General features: G+C 37.2%; 1 protein-coding gene across 1 annotated transcript in view; it reads right to left on the bottom strand.

Moving 5' to 3' along the window:
• Positions 1-27356, bottom strand: part of NEGR1 (neuronal growth regulator 1) — an 854147-nt gene that overhangs the window by 156761 nt on the left and 670030 nt on the right. Inside the window, exon 6 of the mRNA XM_006775915.2 lies at positions 20558-20709. Coding sequence (XP_006775978.1) covers positions 20558-20709 — 152 coding nt within the window. The remainder of the gene's footprint in view (positions 1-20557; positions 20710-27356) is intronic.

The raw sequence follows: 27356 nt of genomic DNA, 5'->3' as shown, positions 1-27356 counted from the left end.
TAATCACTTATGGTCTTTTATTTGACAAGTGGCACATAGTTACATTTGTACTCCAATGCCTCTTACACTCTCACAGAACTTTATATGTGCCTTCCCTGCTAATACTACTAGTATATAATTCACTTGGATCTGAATATATATAAGTTTTTCTTAATAGAAAAAATTATCATACTCCCCATAAGAAAAGTAGCTGAAATGTTTGTAAGCTTTAACCAAATTGAAAGGCTAGAGAGTTAATAAAATATTTTGTTTGTAGCTAATACTTAGTCTAAAGCTTTTGTAATTGTTTTTTGTTGTTGTGTTTGTGTGGTTTTTGTTAGTTGGATGGTTTGTTTTACATTCATGGAAAAAGACTGTTTACTGATATATATCTTTGATACTAGGTTAGTTAGCTCATTGTGAAATTAAACTGATGATGTTTCAAGAAGTAAAAAGTTTCCAGAAAACTAATCAATACATTAATGAGTGAAGAGCTCATATACCATGTGAGAAAATTCATATTAGAAAGTGAGACACATTTTAGTAAAATAGCATTTTTATTATTACTTCCTTCTTATTCATGAATATTTTGGGGGGCAGACATATCTGAAGATTTCTGAAAATCAAGATGCAGGAGCCACACATGTTCAGTTGCCTCACAAAGCATGTTTAGGAAAGATGTCCTCACATTATTTAATCAATACAGGACTATTTCCTGAGGCACAAAAACATCTGTTGTTAATCATAATCTGAGTCAGCATCTTGAACTAACCATTTTAACAAATAAATAGTAGTTTTCTGTATGATTGACCAAATTGATTTTGCCATGACCCAGGTCAAACAAAATAATTGGCAAAAATGTGCAATACTAATAGTAACAAAAACAATAAATAACTTTTAAAATCTGAAATATGAGATGATTATACAGAAAGCTGATATCTTCCAAGTACATTTTTTGGAAAATGCATTTTTAGGAGTCAGTAGTGTAAAACTGGCACAAACAAATATGCTTTGTCTACCTCACAGCTAATTTTCATACCATGCCCAGTATAAGCATGGAGTGGGGCAGACAAAATTTCCAAATTAACTCTGAGGATCAGCCTTTCTCTCTTGTATTAGAACAATGATGATTTCTGGGTTTAAATACGCTTTATTTAGCTTAGTTGCAATTTGCTCATTAGAGTTTAAAACTCCAACAGTCCATCAAAGCATTTGTGACCTCTCTAATCTCTTCCATTCCTTATTCTTAATCACAACTACTGAAAGTGTCCATTAGGGTTGCAAACATGTAAGTGTTTTAACCCACTTGAGATTGGAATCATTGTTATGGAAACAACTCTAGGTAATAAATGCCTGACTGCACTTATCATTGTGCTAGACACTCTTAAATGAATAGAAATGGCACCTTGCCTTCTGGTTTGTTATATCCTCAAAGGAACCCCTAGAGGAGTAATCAATGAACAGTTGAAATAGGATGGCGGTTTTACATTGGTTTGCTAATATCATCTTTTTTTAAATTAAATATATTTTATTGATTTCAGAGAGGAAGGGAGAGGGAGAGAGAGTTAGAAACATCAATGATAAGAGAGAATCATTGATCAGCTGCCTCCTGCACACCCCTTACAGGGGATGGAGCACAAACCTAGGCATGTGCCCTTGACTAGAATCAAACCCAGGACCTTTTATTCTGTAGGCCAATGCTCTATCTGCTGAGCCAAACCAGCTAGGGCGCTAATATCATCTTTAAAGTAATTTTTAGTTCCCGAGGGATGACTGGCAAAGGAAGTGTCCCTAGAGGAGCTTGGGGTTAAAGGAAACCTCCAGAGATTTCTTATAGTGAATAAGAACTCCTTTGCTGAAGGTCTCTCCTTCCCATATTTGAAGTCACATGATGTCACTGCCTCTGGTTTAGGAACACTGGGCTTGTTTAATATGGGTATGAATTGTTGTGTGCTAAGAATATAAATAGTTTGAGATTTGACTGAGGAAGTTTGTATTACTAAACACATGCATAAGAAATAAAATATAGGTTTACCTTTCTATGCCACCGAAGAGGGCTATAAAGAGAGCTTGATCTAGAAATAAACAATGGTCTCTATTAAAAATGAGACTCAGATAGATTACGATTGAGTGGATAGAACCACTGAATGGAGGGAAAGGAACTTGGACATTGGGGTATTCACACTCCACATCTTCCTGATAGCAATTCAAAAGGTTAAACGATTTCTTTAAGGCCCCTGTAGCTATATGTTCACCAGCCAATGACATCCAGAGCTGTGAGATGTATTGTGTAAACCAGCAAGCTTGCCAGACCAATCTGCTTTTATCCGACGCTGTGTTCCTTGAACTATGCCTCACTGTCTCTCCTGGGGAGAGGTGTAAGCGTTACAGGAGAGAGCAAATTATCCACCTAAGGGCTTGAGTCTACTTTCCATATTTTGTTTGTATCTGACCAACCTCTGGGTAAAATGCTTAGCTACAATAAAGATCAGAGGGACTTAGTTAGGTTATTAAAATTTCCAAAAATCAACCTATTTATTGAATTCCACTCCATTTCCCAACACAAGGGCAACAAATTCCGCAGACATGGAGTGATCGCTCAAAGACCAAGGAAATGGCTAACCTAGGAAAAGAAGCAACCTCTTCTGAGTCCCTGGCCAGATTTCTGATTTAGGCTTTAAGCGCTCATTCTGTGGGCACAGCAATGGATCCAACTGAAAAACAAACTATACTTTCTAGCCTTCCTTACAAATAGAGTGGCTATGTGACACAGTTCAGGCAAATTGGGAAAGCTCCTAAAAAGATAGCAGATTCAGCCAGCCTGTGGCCCTCCCTTCTTACTTGGGGCATGGTTGTGATGTTGGAGTGCTGTCTGCTATCTTGTATCAGTGAGACAATTAGAACATGCTAAGAGAGATTGAAGGAATAGATTTCATGATCCTGTTAACACTGTGGTGCCAACATGACATCCAGTTTTCCTATCTCTAGACTTGTACTTAGTTGCACAAGGAAAACAAACCCACAAATTTTTAAAGACACTATTTATCAGACATTTTATACTAGCAATGAAAATTAATCCTTAACTGATATACATAAAGATATAGAGTGTAAACACATATGTGTTCATATAAGAACATATTCACTAAAGTCTCTGAGTCTAACTTATAACACTAGGAATGGATGCTATCTTAAATTGGAACTCTGCCTACAATTGCAGGCATATTCCATTGCATAAGTAATTCTACCCTTGAGGCTGTGTTTGTAGGGAGAATCTGGTGACGAGGCTTCTGGTCTGGGCTCTGCCACTAACTCTCAGGGGTATGTTGGACTAGATATTGGGCTGCAGTCTTCCTACCTCAAATATTAAGCTTAGATAAGATGACCTTTTTAGGACCCTTATAGCCTTTACACCTGAGATTTAACAACTAGATATTTTTCATTCCCCTTATCTCAATCAATTTGTGATCTCACTTTAAGTATATTTTGGACTAAACAGACTTTTGTGAACCTGGGAAAGTTTCTTTTGCTTTGGGGATTTAAACATACTGCTTCTTCTTCCTGAAGCCCTCTAGCCTCTCCTTTTTGTCTGGCTAACATTTACTCAATCTTAAAATCTCTGACTAGATACCAATTTCTTTAGAAAGTGATGTCTGATCCTTGAGTGTTACATTGGTCTGATAACACATCTACATCTTCCACAGATTATACATTTCTTGAGAATCGGGACTATGGCTGCCTTATTCTATTGCATCACTGGATATGGGTCCTAGCACAGAGTTCATATTTAGCAATGAAAAGATGAATAAATGCGTGTTTCTGTAGAGAAAAGATATTCCAACTTTCAAATACTGGGCTAATGAACCAATAATTTCCAGTGGAACATGGCTTACTTATGTGTAGAGGTAGTTTGGCTAGAGTAGATATATATTTATTTATGTATGTGTGTGTTGTGGTATGTATAAAATTAAAGATTTTTCATAATATTAAATCTTAGATACATTTTCTAAGTATATACAGGTCCTGACTGGATTAGTCATAGAAATTAATAGGAATAGTATACAATATTTGATGTGGTTTGGACAGTGATAGTGTAATTCATAATTGTGGCCTTTAAAGGCAACTTTCCTAAAAGCATTTCAAGGAAAATAAAAAGCTCATTTCAATTTTTTAATTTGAGTATATTTTTTAAAAACTTTATAGAGAATCCAAATAATCAGTTGAATAAATAAACAATGAGATGACTATCTGGTCCTTGATTGAATGCTTTTGGATGGACTATGCCCCACCTCACCCGCAGAACTGAAAATGATGGAAATGAGTTTTCTCTCTGAAAGTTAAATGATTGGAACAGATATATGCAAAATTACCTCTTAAAGACAAAAAAAGATTATACAGCAAATAGAACTGGACAGAAACCCGATGGACTATATTAATATCTCTAAACAAAGAGTATGTTACTCCTAAGGGGATAAAACAGAGATCGAGGGTCTGGTCAGCTGCATGCATAGATAAAGGAAAGTCACAGACGCCCATCTGGAAAGAGGAGAAATTCAGAGATAGATGTGATGCATGCACCTCACAGAGAAAAGAGAGCCATGATTACTGAACTTTACGCATCTTTTGTCCCATTAGTAAAACTGCCATTTTTTTAGAAGAATGAAGCAATACTGATTTGACCCTGATGCCATTAAATATTTGATTTATTTATCTCTCCGTGTTCTGATTCCAGGCTCACCAAGCAACCTGCTGACTATGATTTGGTGTCCCACGTGCGTTCAGCTACAGAGAGTGAGCCGATCATACAGACTTCATGTATTTTCTCTTTTCACCCAGTGATTTCTGATGATGAATTAATAAAAGGACTTCTGATTACGACATGGCTTCTCATGTAGCTTCATTTTAGGAACAGAGTGAGCTGGTCATGATAATATGAGTATTATAATTTAAGTCACTCTCTTATAATTAATAAAGCAGTATCCTGAGGCCATCCTGTGGTGGCCTCATATATTTTTAGTCAGTATCAGTCTCCATAGTCTTCTAAGTCCCAGCCTGTGGTCTATAAAGGCTCTCTGGGCCTTTGAAATAGAGTCCCAGGATCTAAAGCAGTGGTTCTCAGCCTTCTGGCCCTTTAAATACAGTTCCTCATGTTGTGACCCAACCATAAGATTATTTTTGTTGCTACTTCATAACTGTAATGTTGCTACTGTTATGAATCGTAATGTAAATATCTGATATGAAGGATGGTCTTAGGCGACCCCTGTGAAAGGGTCGTTCGACCGCCAAAGGGGTCGCCACCCACAGGTTGAGAACCGCTGATCTAGAATATAGTGACTGAAATAAACCATTCTCAGACCTACTCAGACTTCCCTCAGAGCCTTCCTCTTTAATGAAGCGTGGTCCTTCAACTTGCCGCATTCGCATCCCTGGGAACTTGAAGACATTTAGGATCTCAGCCTCTGCTGCAGACTTACTGAATCAGTCTGCATTTACCAAGGTCCTCGGTATATCAGTGTGCCTAGGACAATTTGGGAAGGACTCCTTTAGAGGATATATCCACCATGTTTATCTCTCCACCTCTACAGCCTGATGGGAGACACTCCTTCAGGGGTCTTTCAGACTGGCACATGCCTTTGGGGAATGTTTAGAATGCAAGGCCTCAGTAAGTAATAAAGAATAAATGCTCTTTTTTCAAGCCACTTCTTGTGGAATGAGGCAATGTCTCTCTCTGAGCATGCTTGGTTCCATAAGCTCAGCCATCTTCTCCTTTAACAGAAGCCATGGCAAGTAGAGCATCCGTGTAGGCCATTCATGGTGCTCCTCTGTGAATTTGGGGCTCAGGGAACAGATGCAAACATAGAGACATCTGGCTACTGTGAGTAATACAGTCTTACATCTCTGACCCAGGAGTCTTGCATTTTCTGCCAGCAGCCACGAAACTGTGGCAAGTTAACGTTAGCTTATAAGTAAGGTAAAATCTCAGACTTCATAGGTATTGACACAGATGCCTTTTGCCTTTTTTAGCATAGTTGCCCAAAAATAAAGTTTAGGAGGACTAATTTCTTATCTACATGTTGTAGTAATATATAGCAATATTTAAAAATGCTTTGAGGATGCCTGGAAAACGTCTAAGAAAGGTTTTAAAATGTTTGAGCTAACTTTCCTTGGAACTTAAAGCGTGATATTAAGAACACATTCCTCATTGCCCTGAAGCGTGTGTCCCTCATAGATAAGGATTTGAACTTCAGTAAATAACTCAGAGTGACCTGTCAAAATAACCATCTGAGTGAGTGATGTACTCTCCCTAGATAACCACATGTAGCCCCTCGCCCTGTTTGAGATAAACATTTGTGCATAGATGTAATTAATTGATAGCCACCTAGACTGCTGCAAGTGGGGTGCAGGCTTTAAAAGTGGTGGTCCCAACCAGCCTGGTGCTCGTCAGTCAAGACAGCCACAAAGGCATGTCCTCTTGCCAGTCCGGCACGCGACACCACTCCACACTCCTCTCTCTGCCAGATGACAGAAGAACAAAGAACGGTCAATACCTCCTGACTGAGATACAACCGAGCTCTTGGGTGAGTAATGCTGGCCCTCTGCATCCGGATCAGACCAGCCTAGCTGCCGGACCCCCGAGACAGCACCACTGGGATCCCATGTAAGCCTGTACCTGCAGCACCAGGAATTGTGTGAGTAATAAAATGCTGTGTGATTTGCAACTGCATATGTTTCATGTGGTGTAATTCCTCTGGCAGTTAATTGAATTATTTTGCGTACACTTAAAGGTTAAAAATAAAGTTTCTGATCTCTTTTTGGTCCTGAGCCTGCTCTCTGGTCCTGCTTGCATAGAGTAGCTTCTCTGCTAGCAACTACTTGAATGTCTCACATCTACACGGTTAAAGTTTATCTCAAGGGACACCTTGGATAAACACCCCAGATTCTTTCCCAGGATCTATATGGGACACTATGTTCTGCCATTAACTACCTATGCCAAAGAATTGTATTTTCCTCTTCTTTATGAAATGAATGCTTCACATTTAAAATGAGAGGTGAGGAGAGAAGGACGAAGGGTTCATGAGAGTTTATAGATGCTTAGTTTCTTGAGGGCAGGGAGTATGTCTTCATAATATTTTGTTATTGTTCTCCCCTCTAAGATTCAGCATATTTTTTTAATGTTGGAAAAATTGATAAATATATGCCCTATTTTTAGCCCAAGGGACTTGAGAATCTTTTATAGAACCCTATTAAGTTATTTTCCTTACTCATTATACTTGGGGTGCCTGGCCAGCCTGGGTGAGTGGCTGATGGCTGTTTGCAGGCTGGCCACAGCCCTTTCAGTGTGGGGATCCCCACTGGGGTGCTTGGCCAGCCTGGGTGAGGGGCTGATGGCTGTTGCAGGTTGGCCAAGCCCCCCAGAGGGTACCGTCACCCCATGAAGGTGTGGCCAGCCTGGGCGAGGGGCTGATGGTTGTTTGCAGGCTTGCCACAGCCCCATCAGGGTGGGTTCCCCACTGGGATACCTGGCCAGCCTGGGTGAGGGGCTGATGGCTGTTTGCAGGCTTTCCATGGCCCCCAGCCACCCAAGCTCCCAGTAGAGGCTGGCTGGAAGCAGGTATGTGGGATTTATTTATATTCTATAATTGAAACTTTGCTGCCTTGAGCGGAGGCCAAAGCCCACCAGGGCAGGCGGGAAGGTTGGCTTCCTCTATCGCCAAGGCAACCAAGCCTCCTACTTGTTCCAGCTTCGTGCCTGCTGGCCGCCATCTTGGTTGGGTTAATTTGCATATAGTCACTCTGATTGGCTGGTGGGCATGGCTTAGGGCATAGTGGACGTGCAGTCAATTTGCATGTTTCTCTTTTATTAGATTAGATAGTACATAGAGATAAACAATTTTGCTCCTAAGTGTCTTTGGACAGCTTTTTGCCACATACTGTGTAATTTAAAGAAAAAAGAGATTAGACCAAACTATTATAGTGTTCATTACTGAAGAGATTAACAGTGTGCTAGAAAACAAATTTAGGAGAGGAGGGTAAAGTTTAAAAGGGTTAAAAATTTCATCAAATAGTTCAGTACTAATTATTTTACTATTTAATCAGCACAATAGGTCAACAGAATAAACTAAGTGTTCTTCCTTTAAGTAAAAATTGGCCCGAGCATTTTCTAGAAACATACAAGGAGGTAATACATGGGTATATGTATCTGGGGAGGACCAAAGTGGCAGAGGAATTAAGACTCAGACAAAAAGTAGTCTTTATCTTAGTAACTGAGCTTGTTTTGCATGAGATAACTTAAGAACAAAAGTATTACATAAATTCCAGGAATAATTATTGGTCTCTTTTGTCACTAACATTTAATAAGCTATCAGTAGTATATAAAAATAGTTTTTAGATGATGATACTTCTAGAACATGCTAGAGAAGGTATAATTTGTTTACAAGGCCTTTCATGAGCCAGCTTCTCCCTTCCTCCCCATCCTCATCTTTCCACATTTCCTTTGGTTGTCGTCTGTGCTCCAACCATATGGGATTTTTTAATCATCCATAATCTCTCTCTCTCTAACTCTCTCTCTTTCTCTCTGTTTCTTCCTCCCCCCCCCACCTCTACAAAGTGATCACATTGTGTGGTAACTAGTTGTGCTCCCAACCTCCCCTTCCAACATAACAGTCTTCAGAAGGTTAGGAATCAAATATTATTAGCTTACCTTTATATTTCCACCATAGCACAGGACTAGGCATTTAGATGGCAATACACTTAATGAGTGAATACATACTGAAGTTTTAAAATGATGACATATGTCTCAAGGTATGCAGCCTATAAAATACGTTTTTTTATTTTAAACAAAAAGAATGTGAAAATGAAATAACTTAAACATTTTGGGGGAGTGATATAAAACACACACACTGGTCCCACCTATATAAAAAGCAACTTTTTTTTTCTTTCCCTCTTTCTTTTTTATTTTAATGTTGAGAGTATTAAAACAACCTAATGAATGTGTATTCCTCCTCCTCAGACACTGGACAGATTAGAGGAGAGAAAACATTGAATCTGAAATAGATTGTGAGGTTAATATAAGACTTTGAACACTTTTAATGACTGGGTGATATATTTGTCTTTCTGTTTTCATAGGATTAAAATATTATAAGAAAGCATATCCTTCAAGGCTTTACAACTTTAATTTTAAATGTTACTTAAAAATTGACATGGAGTGGGAATGAGGCATAGTGATAGAGTCCATTTTAAGAGGATGATGTTTTGTGTTGCAGCAAATGTCAACAAGGAATGTTTTCTGCATGTGTGGGCACTTAGGTATGCGTGAATTTGTCATGAAGATAGAATGAAATCTCAATTGTACTGGGGCTATTATATGAGTTTGAAGAGATTGAGTCAAATCATCCCTACCTTACAATAAAGTTCAAGAGAATATAGCTATAAAAATGGTGACTGAAGCTATGGAGGAGAGAGAGGAAAGACAAGTAATAAATCCCTATGAGGTGCCAGGTGCTTTACCTATATCCTGTTTAATATATGCTATTTCCACCTCTAGGTGAGGAAAGTAGAAAGAGATGTAATAACTCAAAGCTCCCTTATAATTATATAATCTTATAATTAATCTTAATTATAAATATATAAAATAGTTACATAGAGATAGTAAGGTCTGTGTGAAAATAAAAGTAGTTTTGTGAGAAGGTTAGATACTGTACAATTAATATGCAATACAAGGGGTAAACATAAAAAAATAGACATTTATAATGAAAGCCTGCTATGCCCTAGAAGAGTGTTTGTAATGTTATTTTGTGCCAATCTTAATAAAATATTTTGGAAGGAAGAGAGGGAGGTGTCATAGAATGCAATGTTATGGAGACTATGAAAGGTTCTTTTGCTTCCATTACAGTAAAAATATTCTTTTTTCAACTTCTGCTTCTAGAACTATAAATTTCAATATATTTCTGACATTTTTCTATATCTAATAGCACAATATCACATTGCCTTATTTCCCCATCATTAATTTTCATTTGCCCTAAATTTTAGTACATGTATCGAAGGACTAGAACTCATATTTTCAAAGTCTGGAGAGATTCTTTGGGAGAAGCAAAGTTTTCTCAAATCCAAACAGACATAAAAATAAGCAAAATATCCTTTGGGCAGCCAATCCTCTGAATAAGAGAATATTTTTAAAGTAAGCCTGATTTTTCCTGAGGAACATATGAGACAATCTTCCTGCAAATTTCAAGCACAACCAAGTTGCTTCCCAAATTGGCCATTTGCACTCCAGGGCTAAAGCTGAAAGTGCACAGAATTGCCTGAGTAATTCAATTGCAGCAGAATCAATGCAAGTGTGAACGCTGCCCTGGTCAAAGGTTGGCCCTTGGGCTGAAACTTAAATCAATTTGGGGTAAGCTAAGTTTGATTACACTTTCAGTGATGAAGCTTTCAAAAGCAATGTTGAGCTTGCCTATTCAGAAACTGCTTAGTTGTATACCAATCCACACTCCTGGTTAGAGAATCATCTACCTATGTTTTGGTAATGGTTAAGTCCTGGAGTTGAGGAAAAATGAGAGAAAGAAAGCAAAACAGACATAATTCAGGAAGCAGAATATAAATAGCAGACAAGAGTCTGTCTCTAATAGTATGTGAGTCAGTGGTGGTTTTTCTCTTTTGAAAAAAATATATAATGATGACAAGTATAAGAGGGGCAAAGGAATCAGGGAGTATGCTGACAAGGAAAAGAAAGGTAAATCATAGATGGGAGATGATTATGATAGTAGTATGTGTCAGTCTAAGGATATTTTGGCATATAAGACCCATGCTTTCAGGTGCTGCTGGCAGGAGGGATATTGGGGAAATACAGGTGGTTCTGAAGTATGAAGTGAAATGGGTGTAACAAAGGATGTCAGACATGGACTCCAACAAGCAGCATGCTAGCTTGAGAGAAATAAACCCTTTCAATTTATCTTTTTCCAGCAGAGTCAAGCCTGCAGGGTTGTGCAACCAAAGCTTATGCAAGTCTTCTTAAAATGTATTTACTCAGTTAAATAGTTTGATTATAGATATTATCTACATTTGGGTAAGCATATCATTATACCATAAACTACAGGTCTCCCAAGATGTTATGATTTATTTTTGGAGAAAATATAAATTTCCCTACTGGTTCAACCACTAGTTCTTAAAACATTAAGCTATCATCCCGCCAGTTTTAGGAAAATATGTTGTTATATCTTGAGTCATGAAGTACTTTAGAAACCCAGTGATTCCTTATAATTGGACAGAGTAGTACTCTAATGGTTCTGTGACAAGAAAGATGATCGGCCTCACTAATTAGGCTGCTCCACATGTGCACTAATTGGATTGATTAAAAAATTAAAGAAAGTAAACGGAAGAGCATGTGACTGTCTAGTAACACATTTTAGAGCTGAGTAGCTTAAGCTACCTCTTTTCCTTAAAGCTGCTTGGAGAGAAAGCTTGTGTAAAAAGGACAGAGTTAGAAACATCCAACCTACTAAACATGTCTGGCCATGCTATAGGTGAAATAGCATTTCTATACAAGCACATCTTGCTTGACTTATTCAAATCTTACTTAAGTATACATTGGGTGGATATCTAATTTGCATCACTGGAGAGAAATCTCCAATGAATTATATTTATAAGTAAGGAAATCGAGTCCATGCTGAATGGACACATTCAATAAGGACATGGCATTTTTAGCCCCTTCCCCAGCAGCTTTATGGCTACTAAAATGGAATTTGCAGCATCTTAGAGAAAGCATAACCCACTAAAATATCATTGCTTTCACAATTTATTCTTTCTATTATTTTTCTCAAATCTGAAATATCAACACGGGAAAAAATAAAGCCAGTTTCACTTTATTTTTTTTCTTTTGGTGATGTTCTCTATTAATTATGTTTTACATTGCCCAAGGAGAAATGGGAAGTTTTATAATAATGCCACTTAGTACTTTGTAATAATCAGCATATTCGCACATATTCTTGAATTTTATAATAGAGGCTGCGTTTCCATTTTTTTAGAAAAAGAATCACAGCACAGAAGTGGAGGTGGGAGAGTAGATGAGCCCTTATCATCTGATCAAACTATTAGATCAAACTTCAAATCTAGTCACAGCTGCAGAGAAAGCAGTGCATGATGGGTAAATATTCAAGAGACTTCTTAGAAATAATGGAAGGGAATCTCTCATAGGACCTCTAATATGCTCTGTCAGAGTAAAGGCTGAGAAAGGCACTATTAAAGTAGAGGATGGTAATTTTTTTTCTAGAAATATTGGCATATTTTTATTCTTTCAATGTCTTAATAAGCACGACTCCCATTTTATAGGGTCATGTTTGGACCTAGTTTGTTATAGGGTTAGAGCTTTGTGAAATAAAACAGTAAGCACAAAGGTCTATTCTAGTGCTTTTTCATAGGTTTTTGGGCTACAGAATTGAAACTGTGAACATGAAGGAAATTTCCCTGAAGAGTAAAAATCTTTACAGAGATGACATGATTAGGCCAGCGGTGCTATTGAGCTAAACTTCATGGAAACTCACCGCAGAGCAAAACACATAAAAATACAATTCTTTCTGTCAATACAAAATAATTTTGAGTTCAACAACAAAAATGTACAGAAGGGAAAAATATTGGCAGCATTTCTACTTTGCTAAGGAGTAAATATAACTGTTTTGAATAACAATCAATAAATACTATTTTGAAACGTATATAGATTTCTTAGAACTTAAAGCATTAGAGCTGAAAGAGAACTTGGAGATTAGTTATTCTCGTGACTTCATTTTATAGATGAGGAAACTGAGGCCAGAGAGTTAAGTATCTCTACAAGTAAAGCCCAGAACTTAAATAATCTGACTCTTAAGCTAGGGCACCCAATATATTTTTGTGGTTAAATTTGAAACTCCTTTAGCTTTTGCTATATCTTTTTGGTACCTAATTCCCACATGGCTGCTACATTTCAAGGCTGATCAATGACAGCGGCAAATACCGAAGCTCCCCTCTCTCTCTTTGGCATTTACTGACCCTTTGTCAGCTATGGGGACGTATGTACAGTCTTTGTAGCTTGAGGATACAGCTGTCAAATTGCCTTTTAACCTGAGAGAAACACATTATTAGAGTAATTAATCTTGTACAACCTTCTCCATCAACCTGACTACTTTTTTTCATCAATGCAAGCAAATGCTTATGTGCATGGCTGATTTAATGAATAATTCTAATAAAAAAGACAATATCATGGTGATATACATAAGCGCATTAATAAACAAATCAAAGAACCGGTGCTGTTCTGGGATGCTCAGTGAGATACAGTGACACAGTTATTGAGGTGTGTAGATCTGGGCGTCTCTTGGCTTACCCTTCAATGTTTGGATTATATATAACAGAGAGGAAAGGAAAGGAAATTAACATTCAATGAGCACTTCCTTTGAAGTAGGCATGATATCTTAGTCAGCTTATATATCTTACCTCATTTAATCACCACAAAAATCCTATAAGTTTTCCCCCTCTTATTTTATGGGTGAGATGACTGAAGCTTAAAGATTGGGATTGAGAAAACTGGCAACATCATGCAATGTGGGATTGTGGTTTCAAATCAGATCTATTTGATTCCAAAGCTTTTGGTGGTTGGCTGTACAGTGGAAAGAACAGTGGAAGTAGAAAAATCTAAGTTACATTCTAGCCCTAGGTCTGCTGTGACAAATGAACAGCTTTGAGTTCTGATTCACCTTCTTTGGGCCTAAGTTCCCTCACCTACAAAGAGAAAGCTAGACCAGGAATTTTAAAACCTAACTTTCTGGAATACTATAACTTTTTGACAGGTCCTAGGGTCACTGTATCATTTGATACAGAAGGAAAAAGAGGGGATTGTCCAGGTTTACCTCCAAATCAACCAAAGTAACCTCAATTTTATATTTGTTGTATAAAAAGGTTTGCATTAAGTTTTACTTGGAGAAAGAAAGGAATTCATTGATTTAAAAAGTTTGAAAAAGATTGACTAGGCAATATCTTACTTACTCTAGCTATAAAGTTATGACAATTGACATGGGTAACTAAATCTCTTTTAGTATTTGTATTTGGTTTTCACTGGTGGCAATTTCGCGAGCTGGGGCAGCACAGGTTCCGACAGTTATTCTGTTTCAAGCTGTTGGGTTATCCACGAGTGGCACTGAAAGTCCAATTTGTGTCTGGCTTCTCAAGAACACAGCTCTAGGTTTAAGGTTGGGAGGGAAAAAAATCCTTTTTTTTTTTTGCTCAGTCCATTTCAGCAAATTTGCTTGCATCCAATAATCAGTCTGTATTTCTGTTTAGTAGAGTGCAATTCCATTGGCAGATTTAGATATATCAAAATCTACCTACAACTGCAAACCTGATTTTTGTCAAATATTTTTTACTAAGACAGCCACAAAAGGCTTCACATTAACATAAAGCTGTGAGGATAAAACAAGTTGCCTCGCACAGCATGCTGTCTTCAACAATCATCAATTCTAAATTTATTACTGCCTCTTTCAACCAAAACCCCATCTCTTTTAAGTTGCAAGACGAGAGATCAATTTCAATCTAAAGCATGAATCATTCAGATTTGTGGTATCACCTTCCACATGGAATCAAGGTCCATTATAATAGTCAAAAATAACAGAGAGCCATACAATTGCTAAGTGGCACGTGGGACATTCGCAGCAAGCAGAGAGATGAAATATTACTTACAAGGGCACAGCTGGTTCCATGTTCAACAAATCAGTCAAAAAATAACGTTTGCCTGCATCAGTCAGATCTAAACAGGGAAAAACGGTTATGCTATCCACATTCTCACTTTCTCCAATAGCCTCTTCCATTTTCCTTTCAGATATAAGCTACTGAGATATATATCAAAGAGGAGGTGTTCATCAAATTAGAAATATTTTCTAACATGAGAGGAGATTTTCTAGAAAGTTATATAGCACTGATTCTATAAAGCATTTAAAATTGGAACATCATAATCGTCTCCACAGGGTTGCCAAGGCAAGGAAAAGACAGTTTGGGTGGATCCTTTGGATATTTTATATGTAATATTTCTTAGGCAAATGTTTTACTATATGAATAAATGTGTGTGTGCACGTGTGCACGCCTGTGTGCATTAGAACTTATCTTCCAGCAAAAGACTTGATACCACACTTTTGGGAACACATTAAATGGGGCGGGGGTGGCATCCACACACATTGTATTAGTATTATTGTTATCTATTTTGAACTGTAAATGCTCTGCTAATATTAAAGCTTGAATTGTCCCAAATATTTTCTTATATTAGGTTTCAGGAGAAGGTTGTATTAAACTAAGTTATGTACATTTTAAGTGCTTGGTTTATGTAGCTATGATCTCCTCCTTCTTAACTAATTCTTTTTCCTTTTCCTTTTAGATTTTGAGTCTTTTAATACATGTTCTATAAAAAAATCTGTTCTTTTGTGAAACTGGGAAATGAAGCATATATCAAATGTCTTACTTATACTAGTAGATGTTACTTTTATTGGTTATTAAATTACTGATCAAAAGATGGTGTACATTTGATTAACTGGACCCATAGATGGCAGGATGGGACCATGCAGTTCACATTCTTTAAGGAGAAGACTTAGAGAAATTATCCCTTTCAGTTGCTCAGGTTCAGGAAGCAAAAAACACAGTTGAAAATAATAATAACATAACAAATAATTATGAACCCCAATTTTTACTTAACAAAAATATTGTCTATGAACAATTGGCACACTGTCATCATTGCTAATTTTGTTAAAGCACTTGCTCCCTGAAGCTGATCTACAGATGATTTAAGTGACTGCAGAATGTTTTCATCCTCTCTTTCTCTCTCTCTCTCTCACACACACACACATACATGCACACACACACACACAAATACTTTTTAAATGCAGACATATTTCAGAAATTTCTGGATAGACAATCTAAAAGATGAGGGATCCATTGTATACTAGCTTTCCTATAGTTTTTTTCATGATCCAGTTTGTTTTTCCCTTACTTGATAAAGTATATATTCTACCTGAAGTAATTATATAGATGAAATTACTAACTTCTGTACTTGGAACTTCAGTCCCTCTTATAATTACAGTCTAAGGCCTGCAGGCCATGGAAGGAAAAGGCATTGAATCATATTAAATCAAAGCCTTTCTTCTTTACCTGGGACCAAAGAAGCATGTGAGAAAAGAGGCAAACTGGAATGAGGGAGGCTTGCGAAACAGCAAGAAGCATGGCAAGTATAGTTCACCAAAGACTGACATTTTTGCATCTTTGTAGGCTAGAGACATCTTGACAGACGCAGCAATTGGGCCTTAAGAAACCCAAATCAGACCAGCTGCTGAGGCATCAAGGCAAATCATCACCCTGTGTTCTTCCTTTCATAGCTTAGGCTACAGAAGGAGAAGCTGACTGAAGTGTTTCTGCTTCCTCGTCAACTTATTTAACCTTCATCCATAGCAATGTGGCCTCAAATCCCAGTTTTCTATAGAAACTGGTCCGGTGAAGATCACCAGTAACTGCTGGTTGTCAGAGACACTGGCTGCTTTTCAGACTTTCTCTGACCTGATGTAGCATCATCACTGCTGACCTTCCCTCCTCTTGAGCTGGCCTCCTGCCACGGCTCCCACAGCACTGATCCTCCTCTGGAATCTCCACTGACACCTGCTTCTGTAGGATGCTCTTCTTCCACTGCACACTCCCCCATGCTCCTGATGTTGATTTTGCTTGGATGTTGGTCCTTGCTCATCCCTTCACTCAGCTCTGCAAGTTTTAAAGCTATGCAAGTTTTAGGCACTTGGTAGTCTCATAACTGAAACTACCACCTCTATTGACGTCCTAATCATCTCCATTCTGGACTTCATACGCAGCTACCTACTGAACATCACTTCCAACCGATACGTCTAAAATTGAACTTATTTCTCTTCTTTCAATCTCTACCTTCTTCCCGGATCTAAAAGTGCTAATTTTCCTTTCGTGTTCTATTCTGGTTAATGCCATCCAAACTAACTGTTGGGAGTTACCAAGGTTCCTACAACTGCCTGCTATTCTCTCCAGATTTGGAACTTATCTAGAGTCCTACAATTCCCTTTCTAGTCTCGATTCACTCACTCCTCTCTCCTAATTATCTCTTAACTCATGCCTGCTACTCTTTTTGTGCAATTATCTCCTTTTGCCTTTATTATTGTAAATCTATAGCTTTCCACATTGCCTAAGAACATCTTTCAGAAACAAAATCTGTTTATATCCGTTTTTCACTCTCCAAAACCAGAAGGATAAATTCCAAATTCCTTCCTGTCCTAATTCCACCACCTTGTCAAGCCTAATCTCACAAAAATCTCTTCTTCCACATTTTACTCTAATCATGTCTTCAAATTATTTCATACTGCATTGTCATAGCTGTTCCATATGAGAGAAAATCTCTCTCTCTCTCTCTCTCTCTCTCTCTCTCTCTCTCACTCTCTCTCTCAATACGATTCCAACACCCAGGCTCAACCCAAGCACATCCTTAATTCAAAGGTCATCTCCTCTATACCTTACCCTGAGTCATTGAGACTGACTTGATCATTCTCTTATTGTGCTAATAATTGTTGTTGAACAAATTCTGTGGAGTTCTGCCTCTAAAAATAAGATAGTGATGACTAAAACGGTATTTGAGCTACAGCTTAGTCATAATGCATGTAGTGATATTACCTGCTCTAGGGGACATTGCTTTGATGATGCCCGAGACTGAGTTATCAGCTTCTTCTCTACCCTACTACAATACCATTGACTAGATTGCATTAGTTTTCTATGTTCTTGTCCCCATTCTATCATGTGTCTAAGAACTCTTTGAGGATGGGATTCCAGGTCTATTAATATTTTATTTCCAACATCTAGCATTTAGCACAGTGTTTTGAACATTATAAACAGTCAATATGCATATTTGAAGAATGAATGTTGCTATTGAATGAATTGTCAGAGCCTGAATAGAACAATTGTTTCAGTTCTGCATTTACTCTTTGAATTTTTTAAATGTCTGAACTTCTATGTTGCAAACATCATATTAATCTGGAATTAGTGCCACAAAGTCTGTTTTGTGCACTGAGCAAAATAAGCTTTTATAAATTAAAAAATAGCACTTTAAATTATTAAAGAAAACTTGATAAAAACTACAAGATGAACAAACATGTTACATGTTTGTTCTTTCAAAGGGTATGTTGTAAATGACACAATTTACCTCTTACTCCACTGATGGTTTTATATTCATAGTGATGGTGAGATGTATGAGTGAAAAGCTTGTGCTCCAAAGCCAGACTGTCAGGATTCAAGTTTTTTATTTGGCTTTATTATTTATTAACTTATTAAGTATTTGACTTTGGCCAAGCTTTTAATCTCTCTTTATCTTAGTTTCTTCATCTGTAAGAGGGGAATTATAAAATTTATCTTTTTAGGTGGTATGTGAATTAAATGGACTTATATGAAGAGATTAGAGTAGGATCTGGTCCACAGCAAGCTAACAGTAAGCGCTGTGACATGACTTTGTATATCTAAATGCACATTTTACAGCTAAAACCCAGTTCATTAACTTATCCATTGTCCTTTCAATCACTTACTCAATGTTGAATTTATTTATTCATTAAAGATTTGCTGATTGCCTATTAAGTATTAAGCACTGTATTGGTTATATGAAATATAAAATATTAGATATGACCCTGTCTTCTCAACAAACGTAATTTGGTAAAGAGATGAAAATACATAAAAATAATTACTGTACACAGGAATGCAATAAGATCTTTAGAGGAAGTTGTACAAGAGTATTACATATGAATATTTTTTCAGACTTCAAGGGCTATGTTCATAATTATAGACAATGTGGATTGCATATTATGTCTTTAATCACAAGTAAAACAAACTGTGTTAGTACTTCATAGCACCTCTAAAACAGGAAGCCAGTGGCAAAGAGAGAGTGAGGTCATTGAAGTCCATCCCAAAGATACCATGTTTAGAAGCCTTTTGAGCAGAGCTTCACTTCCAGATGATTGTACTAAGGTCCCCAGAGTGAAATAAACACTTAAATAAGTGTCATTTGTTTCTAATTTGTGGCATTCATGAATGCTTCAATTTTGAATATCAGAATGTGACTTAGAAGTTTAAATAGCAAAAGCCTAACATATTATTAAGTCTTAAATTTTCTTTACTTTGCCTTTCTAATCCAGTTATTCTTTCAGATTCTTGAATATTTAAACCATTTAAAATATTAATAGCATATTGAAGAAATACCAATATTTACATTAATTTGGAATTCACAGTACTCTATAATATTTTCAGTGCTTTATATTATTCATAATTACACTAAATAAAGCATCCTCATGGAAGGAACTCCAGCAAGTATAAATGCCTATTGCATGACAAGCAATACTTTTCTTTCAGAGTGGAGATAATAAAAATATTAAGTAATAATATTAGGTAATATTAAGCTAGAAAAACAAATGAGGTAATATTTGAAAAGTGTATATAGAACAAATAATTTTCAAATGACTTTTTTATTAACAGCAAACTGACACATATATTGTATATATATTATTTAACATCAGAGGTTTTTAAATCATGGTAATTCAAAGTTTACAAATCATAAAACTTGTTATTATAGTAAATTTTAAGTAGTAGGACTATTATATATCCTATCCTCATTTCTCCAAAATGGAAATGATCATGTCTGTGATTAACTAAAAATATTTGCATTTTTCAGAGACAGTTTAGGGTTATAGGATGATAGCATAAATATATATATCAGGTTTCAGTAAAAATATAAGAGATAAGGATGATTCAGCTAACTGTGGAACTGAAAATACAGTGAATTCTCTGTCATCTCCTTTCAACATTTTGAGAAACACACCATTTCCAAATAAAGAATATCTAAGGGTTACAACATTTTGTTGTTGATTCAGCTACTAAAAAGCACTAAAATGAATTGCAGGAGGAAACATTACATTAGGTTGCAGACCCCTCAACTCATCCTTGTGTTGGCTCTTCTGTTTTCATTTCTAGGAACTAACATATATACTGTATTATATATATTAGTAAAACCTTAAGTTGTATTCTAAAATACACTTTTGAATAAAAATGTTCTCTTTATAGATAAAATATTTTGTATGTCATCATTTACTTACTATTTCATTGTGTTTATGGAATGTGAAATTCTTACTATTTCAAGATGAGTATCTAAAGAACATCAACCAATAAGAGTACATTCAACCTAAATTAATCCACGTTTCAAGATAATATTACACATTTTAAAAGACAAAACAAAGAAAATCTCACTAAACTAAATATCTTTAGTCAGGAGACATTTTTCAGTGGATCTTATTATATATGCTCCCCCACCCCTTTTCTCATCTCTAAGACATTTTTCTAAGCACATGTAGACTTCTATAGAGATTATAAAATTCTCAAGCACCCATATTATTTTGGGGCCAAGGTATTCTGTGTAAGAAATGTATCACATCAAGTTGAGTTCTAAAATGAACATACTCTTTTACGTTTTATCTCTACTGATAGATAGAAGCCAAGAGGCCCATGGGGGCATTTTGGCAATACTGTTACTTACGGTTGAGAGGCAGGCTCGCATTGGTTGTGCCTAGCTTGTTGGCAGCCACACAAGTATAGTTCCCGAAGTGCTCCTGTGTCACATTGGTAACGGTGAGAATAGATCTTGTGCTAAAATTTTGAATGATAATTCCTTGTTGGCCATTGAAGAGCCTAGAAGACAAAATAAACTATAGGTAAATATGTATTATAAGTATCATTTTCATTTTTATTTTAGATGGGGTTGTAATGGCAACCCATAGACAGTTTTGACCACTGGCATTGGTATATAGCATGATAATGTTAAATTATATTTTCCTTTTATTAACAGATATTGGACAGAAGAGGCTGTATGACAACTGTAGACTGTTCTTATGGGATTATTTGCACTATTTAACAAACTGAGCTTAGATATGCATGACTGATTTATACATTGTTTTGTATTTTAGAAAATTAAACATACCAAAACAAGGGCATCTTATCTGTTAAAGTCAAGAAAGAGTAGAAAAAATTAAATATAATAAATAGTCCATTAAAAGCACAAACTGATAGTTTCTAAGTAAACTGGTTGGGATATGTCTACACCAGTGGTTCTCAACCTTCCTAATGCCACGACCCTTTAATATAGTTCCTCATGTTGTGGTGACCCCCAATTTCATTGTTACAAATTGAACATAATTAAAGCTTAGTGATTAATAACAAAAACAATATGTAATTATGTATATGTTTTCTGATGGTCTTAGCTGACCCCTGTGAAAGGGTCATTTGACCCCTAAAGGGGTCTCGACCCACAGGTTGAGAACCACTGGTCTAGACCAGTTCAGGTGATATTATTGAATCACTCCCATTAAAGTTTAACCTACACCTGAGAAAAGGTGATTCCAGGGTCAACACCATTTCACTGTTGCCATGTACAATGAGACAGAGGTATAGTACTGAGGACAGTATTTAAAGTTGAGCCTCATCTCTGCCACATTTAAGGAATATGCTTATAATAGTCCTTTACCTTTTCTGGGCCTTAACATAGATTCAGTTTTTCCAGATTCCACCTGGACTACCCCTTAATCTCTCTCCAGACTACCAGCAGAGGCCCTCGCTCTCACTCTGGCTGGTATAGCTTCATTGTTCTCACTGCTTGCTATGCCCTGACCTGCTTCACTCTTTTTCTGAATCTACACTCAGTGCTCATCATCTTCTTTTATCTCTGCCATCTAGAGCCTTCCCTCCTCATTTAGGTTTGATCTAGTCCCATCTCCCTTTCTCTGAAATGAATCTCCTCTCTTTCACTCTGCATGTATCTTACCAAATGGTTGTGGCATTTATAAAGCAAAAACCACATTCTTGAATTGTTTTTTCTAGCAATTTCTATGCACACAGGTCTTTTCAACCCAAATAAATTCAGATTCCTCACAAAGCACAGTCTTATGGACATACTTTATATTTGAATCCTAGATTGCACTTAATAGTGGTATCCTCAGTAACAAATAGTCTAGGTGATGTCCCGACACCACAGGGACTGGTAAACTTCTTTCAGTGCCCCTTCAGGAAATTCTCTCTCTCATTATGAATTCTGCTGTAAGGAGGATGCCAATCAGATAATAACTTCTCCTAAACTAGCCCCTCTGTTTATTGTGAAAAAAAGATGTGCTGATCACAATATGGGCTATGTAGGCTCATGTTAGTTTTACCTTTTAATGTGTTTAAGTTTTAGCATTAAGTATTTCTTTAACGTTAAAGATGCTAATAAACGGCAGTCCTCTGAGAGTCTAGATTGAAATTGTTTGCATTATGTTATGTGACTTGCATCTGAATTTAGATAAAATACACTGCAGTTATATGCAGATTAAAATAAGCAGCCATCCTTGATTACTCTGGGAATTCCTTATAGTTCATGTACTAGCTGGATTTGAATTATCTAAAACTCAAACTTTAATCAGATTAATAAAGCTTTGAGTTGAAAAAAATATTGGAAAATCTTTAAATTGAGCAATAAACCTAATGATCTCAAACTCTGACACAAGAAATTAGTGCATAACAGCCTGGCTGGTGTGGTTCAGGGTTTGAGCGTGGACTTAGGAACCCAGAGGTCACTGGTTTGATTCCTTGTCAGGGCACGTGCCTGGGCTGCAGGCTCAATCCCCAGAAAGGGCATGCAGAAACATCGGCTGATCAATGTTTCTCTCGTGATGTTTCTATCTCTCTCTCTCTCCCTTCCTCTTTCTCTAAAATAAGTAAAATATATATATATATAAAAAACTAGGGCATAACATATTAAGACTATGGCAGCTTTTACTCCTCTGTCTCATATTGTAAATCTATCAAAATGTAGGCTAAATTCAGTGATATTGCACATTTTTCTGCATCACATTAATAGCTTTGCCTTTAATGAATTAGTTTATGTCCTATATTAAAAAAAAATCAGTTTCATTGTTGTTAAGAACATAAGCATTACAGCTCAAATCAATTTGTCCATAATTATGCTGTGGACTTATTTTCTAGAGAACTTAGCAGCTCCCTAGACTACTAAACCCCATTGTGCCCCATCTACCAAACCAAGATCAATTTTGTTGCTAGATACTTGAGAAAAAGTCAGTGTCTTCACTTGGCTAGACTCTAGGGAGAAAATCTGAAGGGAATATTGAGATTCAATATTCCCTTGAGTTACTTCAAGGCACTGTGGGCTTATGTTCCTTATGGCTATCTTTCTAAGCTGGCTTGTAGTTCTCTATCCTTTAATGTTACAAAGCCGCAGATGTTGCTAGATCATGCATCACATCCATGTTCTGAATGTCTAGGCCCATTTTTGACTTCTGCCAGCAGTGCACATCAGTGCTCCAACCCTTGCTGCTCAGATCAGTCTGGCAGGTGATTGTGGCCAATAACAAAGAAAAGGATTTTCCCTGGGGTTGTTTCTTCCCTAGGGGACGCCAGCTCTCTGAGATTACTGGAGAATCCAAGGCTTCCTTTCTTCTGTAGTTGGAAGTTTCAGAAGTGCTGACTCCTCAGGCATCACTTCAGAACCTATCTTTGCCTGGTGGATGGCTGCGACAGCCTTGGCAAAGCTGACCTTGAGGGAGAGTGACTTCTGAGATGGAGTGGATCTCTTAAGAGTATATCTCTGTGATTTTCTTGCAGGTATCCTGGGGGTAATAAAGAACTTTCTCAGCTATATCAATTCTGAAAATAGTAATTAAAATGCTACAAAGATGAGTTCTGCGCTGTGATTAGGGCCTAGGCTGGGCAACACATGTTCTCTGAAGATTTTTGAAGGCCCTTGAGAAGGTCAAAGCAGAAGATAAGAATCAGGTATATTAACAAGTGTTTACAACAGAGGGCATTTTAATCACTAGGGGGACCCTGTTAAGATGAACACATCTATTCTCAGTTACTGCATATAAAAATTTGAGCCACACCAGGAAGTCCTATCAATATGGCTCTAATGTAATTTTACTCCTTGATAAAAAAAAAAAAACAAATAATAAAAGAGTTCTTTAATTGATGGTAGTTATTTTTTCTTTAGGAAACAGATTTAGTTTAATATGGTCTGATATACAGTGGGGCCTTGACTTACAAATTAATTCGTTCTGTGATGGAGTTCGTAACTCAAATTACTCGTATGTCAAATCAACAGTGAATGAGTGAGACACGTGATGCTGGGCTAATGTTGTGACATTCACTGTGACGTTCGCTGCGCCAACTAGAGGTGGGGTATCTGAAACTGGCCAGTAACCTGAATTTTAACTCGCCACTCAAAGCAAAAAATCGGCCTAGAGACAGCTCATATCTCAAAAAACTCATTAGCCGGGACACTCGTAAGTCAAGGCCCCACTGTAATTATATTATCTGTAAAGAGAATCATTCTTCTTTTATTAGTAAAAACATATATTTTTCAAGTTGAATTGTTATTATGTGTTAAAGAAAATGCTTGATCAGTTTGAAGCATGTATATATAAGCCTGTTCACAGGGGATCCTGGCCCCGTAGGTTTTTCATATCCATTTCAGACTTGTTTGAAACCAGACTTCCTTGCATCGGTGATGTGAAATCTGAAGTGGCAACTCAAGAAATTGTTTATAATATATCTTTCAATCAAACCAGAGAACTAAATTCAGAATATTGCCTTATTTGGAGTTATGTATCTCTTTTCCCTAAACACTTAATTCTTTCAAGTTCTAAGGGAACCATTTTTGTGTTGACTTAGAATATAGAATGAGACATTTTTTCTCATAGTCCCCCTTCCCCCAAAAGAGAGAGTAACTAATTTTGCTGGGTTAGGGGTTAAACATGGCATTCCTTCCCTTTAGCAACAGATCAGCAGCATATGGTGCTTTCTTAGAAATGTGTGGCCATCTTTATTTTTTCACATGTTTACCATTCAACGGGTCTCATGGCTATAAGATTCTTCTATTACTATGGTCTCCTACCCTCAGTCACCAAGAGGAGTTTGTGCCACTATAACCTGAATATTTGTGTCCCCCAAAATTCATATGTTGAAATCCTAATCCCTAAAGGTGATGGTATCAGTAGGTGGGGTCTTTGAGAGGTGCTTAAAAGAGATTAGTGTTTTAAAAAAGAGGCTTCAGAGGGATCCCCAGCCCCTTGCGCAATGTAAGGTTACAACAGGAAGTTTGCAACCCAGAAGAGGACAGTCACCAGATATGCTGACACCTAATCACAGACTTCCAGCTTCCAGAACTGTGAGATAATTTCCTGCTGTTTCTAAGCTACTCAGTCTGTGGTATTTTGTTATGGCAGCAGAAATGGACTAAAACACATACTGAGGACCATCCACCTTATTCTTATACCTCTGCCTTGTGCTAATAAATGCCTCAAATCTATGAATTGCAGGATATTAGCTTTGCCAGAAGATGCTGCCAACTTATCAGTGACACAGCCTTACCAACTAACTAGTCCTGAATTAGGGCAGCTTCTTGTATTTTCATTAGAGGCCGGTGCATGAAATTTGTGCATGGGTAGGGTCCCTAGTCCTGGCCAGCAATCAGGGCTGATTGGGGCCTTCCAGCTGCTGGCTGGGTCCTTCCTTTGTTCTGCACCTTCCCCGGGTGGTCAGTGCACGTCATAGCAAGTGATTGAACTCCTGGTTTCCTGGTCGAACTCCTGAGGGGACACTTTGCATATTAGTCGCCATATATATATATGTGTGTATCAGGGAAGTATGGTAATAACTAGCAATACTTATATTTCTGACTCATGAAATGTTCAAAGCCTTTACAATCATCACTTTTTCTCAGTCCATAGCTATCTAGGCCAGCCAAGAGAGCACACAGCAACACCACAGAGCAAACCCGACCACATAGCCATTGGCACTGATTGCTAAGATTGTAAAAATAAATGGACCAACTTACACCAGACCTCATCCATTTTATTTTTATAAATTCAGCCTCACTACACATTTTGAGGCTTTTATTTATTATCTGCCTTTCCATGTCCGCAGTAACAATAAATATTTCTAGAGATCTAACTTTCAGGTGCAAATAGTCACAGAAAAGATCCATTGCTAATATAAGAAACATATACGAGAGTATCAGATGACAATATTTATGATATTAAAATAACTTGGAATAGGAGTGGTAGAGATGTTCTCAAATAATGGTAGAACTTTCATAAGACTTCATTTATAAGGGAGTAAGATAATAATATGTTATGTTATATAACTGAATAAGATCAATACAATCTTATTAATTGATCTTTGGGTATTAGCATAGCATAGATGAAAGACAGTTCTTAAATCATACAAGTCATTTTTACAGAAAGAAATGTAACTTCCTGCAATGGAGTGTATATTTGCAGCACTTAAGAGCTAAAGATATAATTCAACAAGGAGATTTAGAAAAAGTCATGGGTAATGTTGAGGCAGGTTAACAAAAAAAAAGGAAAATTCACTGGCAAGTGGAATGCCAGAACAGTTGAGCAATTAACAGCCAGCTAATAAATCACAAGACTCTATCCTACTCACTATCCAAAGATATCTAAGAGCAGGTAGTTTAAATCACCTTATTCAGGGTGGTAGATAATTAAAAATAAACCAACACAGTTATAGTCAGGTTAATCCAAGATAGAGATGAAACTAACCAATGTGCTCATTTTAATACATCAGCATATTAAACGATATGCCCAGAAATCTAATGAATATTCTGTTGGTACCCTCCCCTGGGGTCTCCCCTAAAATCCCCACCTATAGAGAATAGATAAAACCCTCAGGACAAAGGACCCCAGCAAGTGCTCTTTGACCATGTCCTTGCTCCCCTTTCCTCAGGCATGCAATTTGCTTCTTCTCTCCTAAGCTCTGAGGGTCTGCATGAGACTTGCACCCAGAGGAGCAGTGGGCAGTGGCAGCTTCTCCTGGGCTTACCCCCTGATCTTGTCTCCAGGGGCCCTTCCTTTGCCACACTGTCCCAAACTGCAATAAACTTACTCTCACTTTCACCTGGATTCATGTCCTGAATTTTTCCTGCAGGAATCGAGAAGCTGAAGGTCGCCTGACAGGCACACACGTAAGGGTCAGATTGTTCAGGTTCAGGGCCAGCCCTCAGCACTGAAGCAGTCCAGTGACAGTGGTAGGACTCTGATATGGTCTTAATGGAAATGAAGTTTAATTTTGTCACCAAACGATGATTGAGTACCTCCTGTCCTTGAGACACTGGTTTAGAAACCAAGAGGAGGAAGAGATATGACATGGTTATTATCTAAGGGACCTTAGATCCACATGAAAATCTGAAGATGAGATTGAGATGGCATATAGATCCTTGCACAATATAGTTCATAAATGCCTCTCTCAATGACAGTATTTTTCCTCCAAGA

This window comes from Myotis davidii, unplaced genomic scaffold, assembly GCF_000327345.1.
Source record: "Myotis davidii unplaced genomic scaffold, ASM32734v1 scaffold128, whole genome shotgun sequence".
Taxonomy (NCBI): domain Eukaryota; kingdom Metazoa; phylum Chordata; class Mammalia; order Chiroptera; family Vespertilionidae; genus Myotis; species Myotis davidii.
This window is presented reverse-complemented; position numbering and strand designations above follow the sequence as displayed.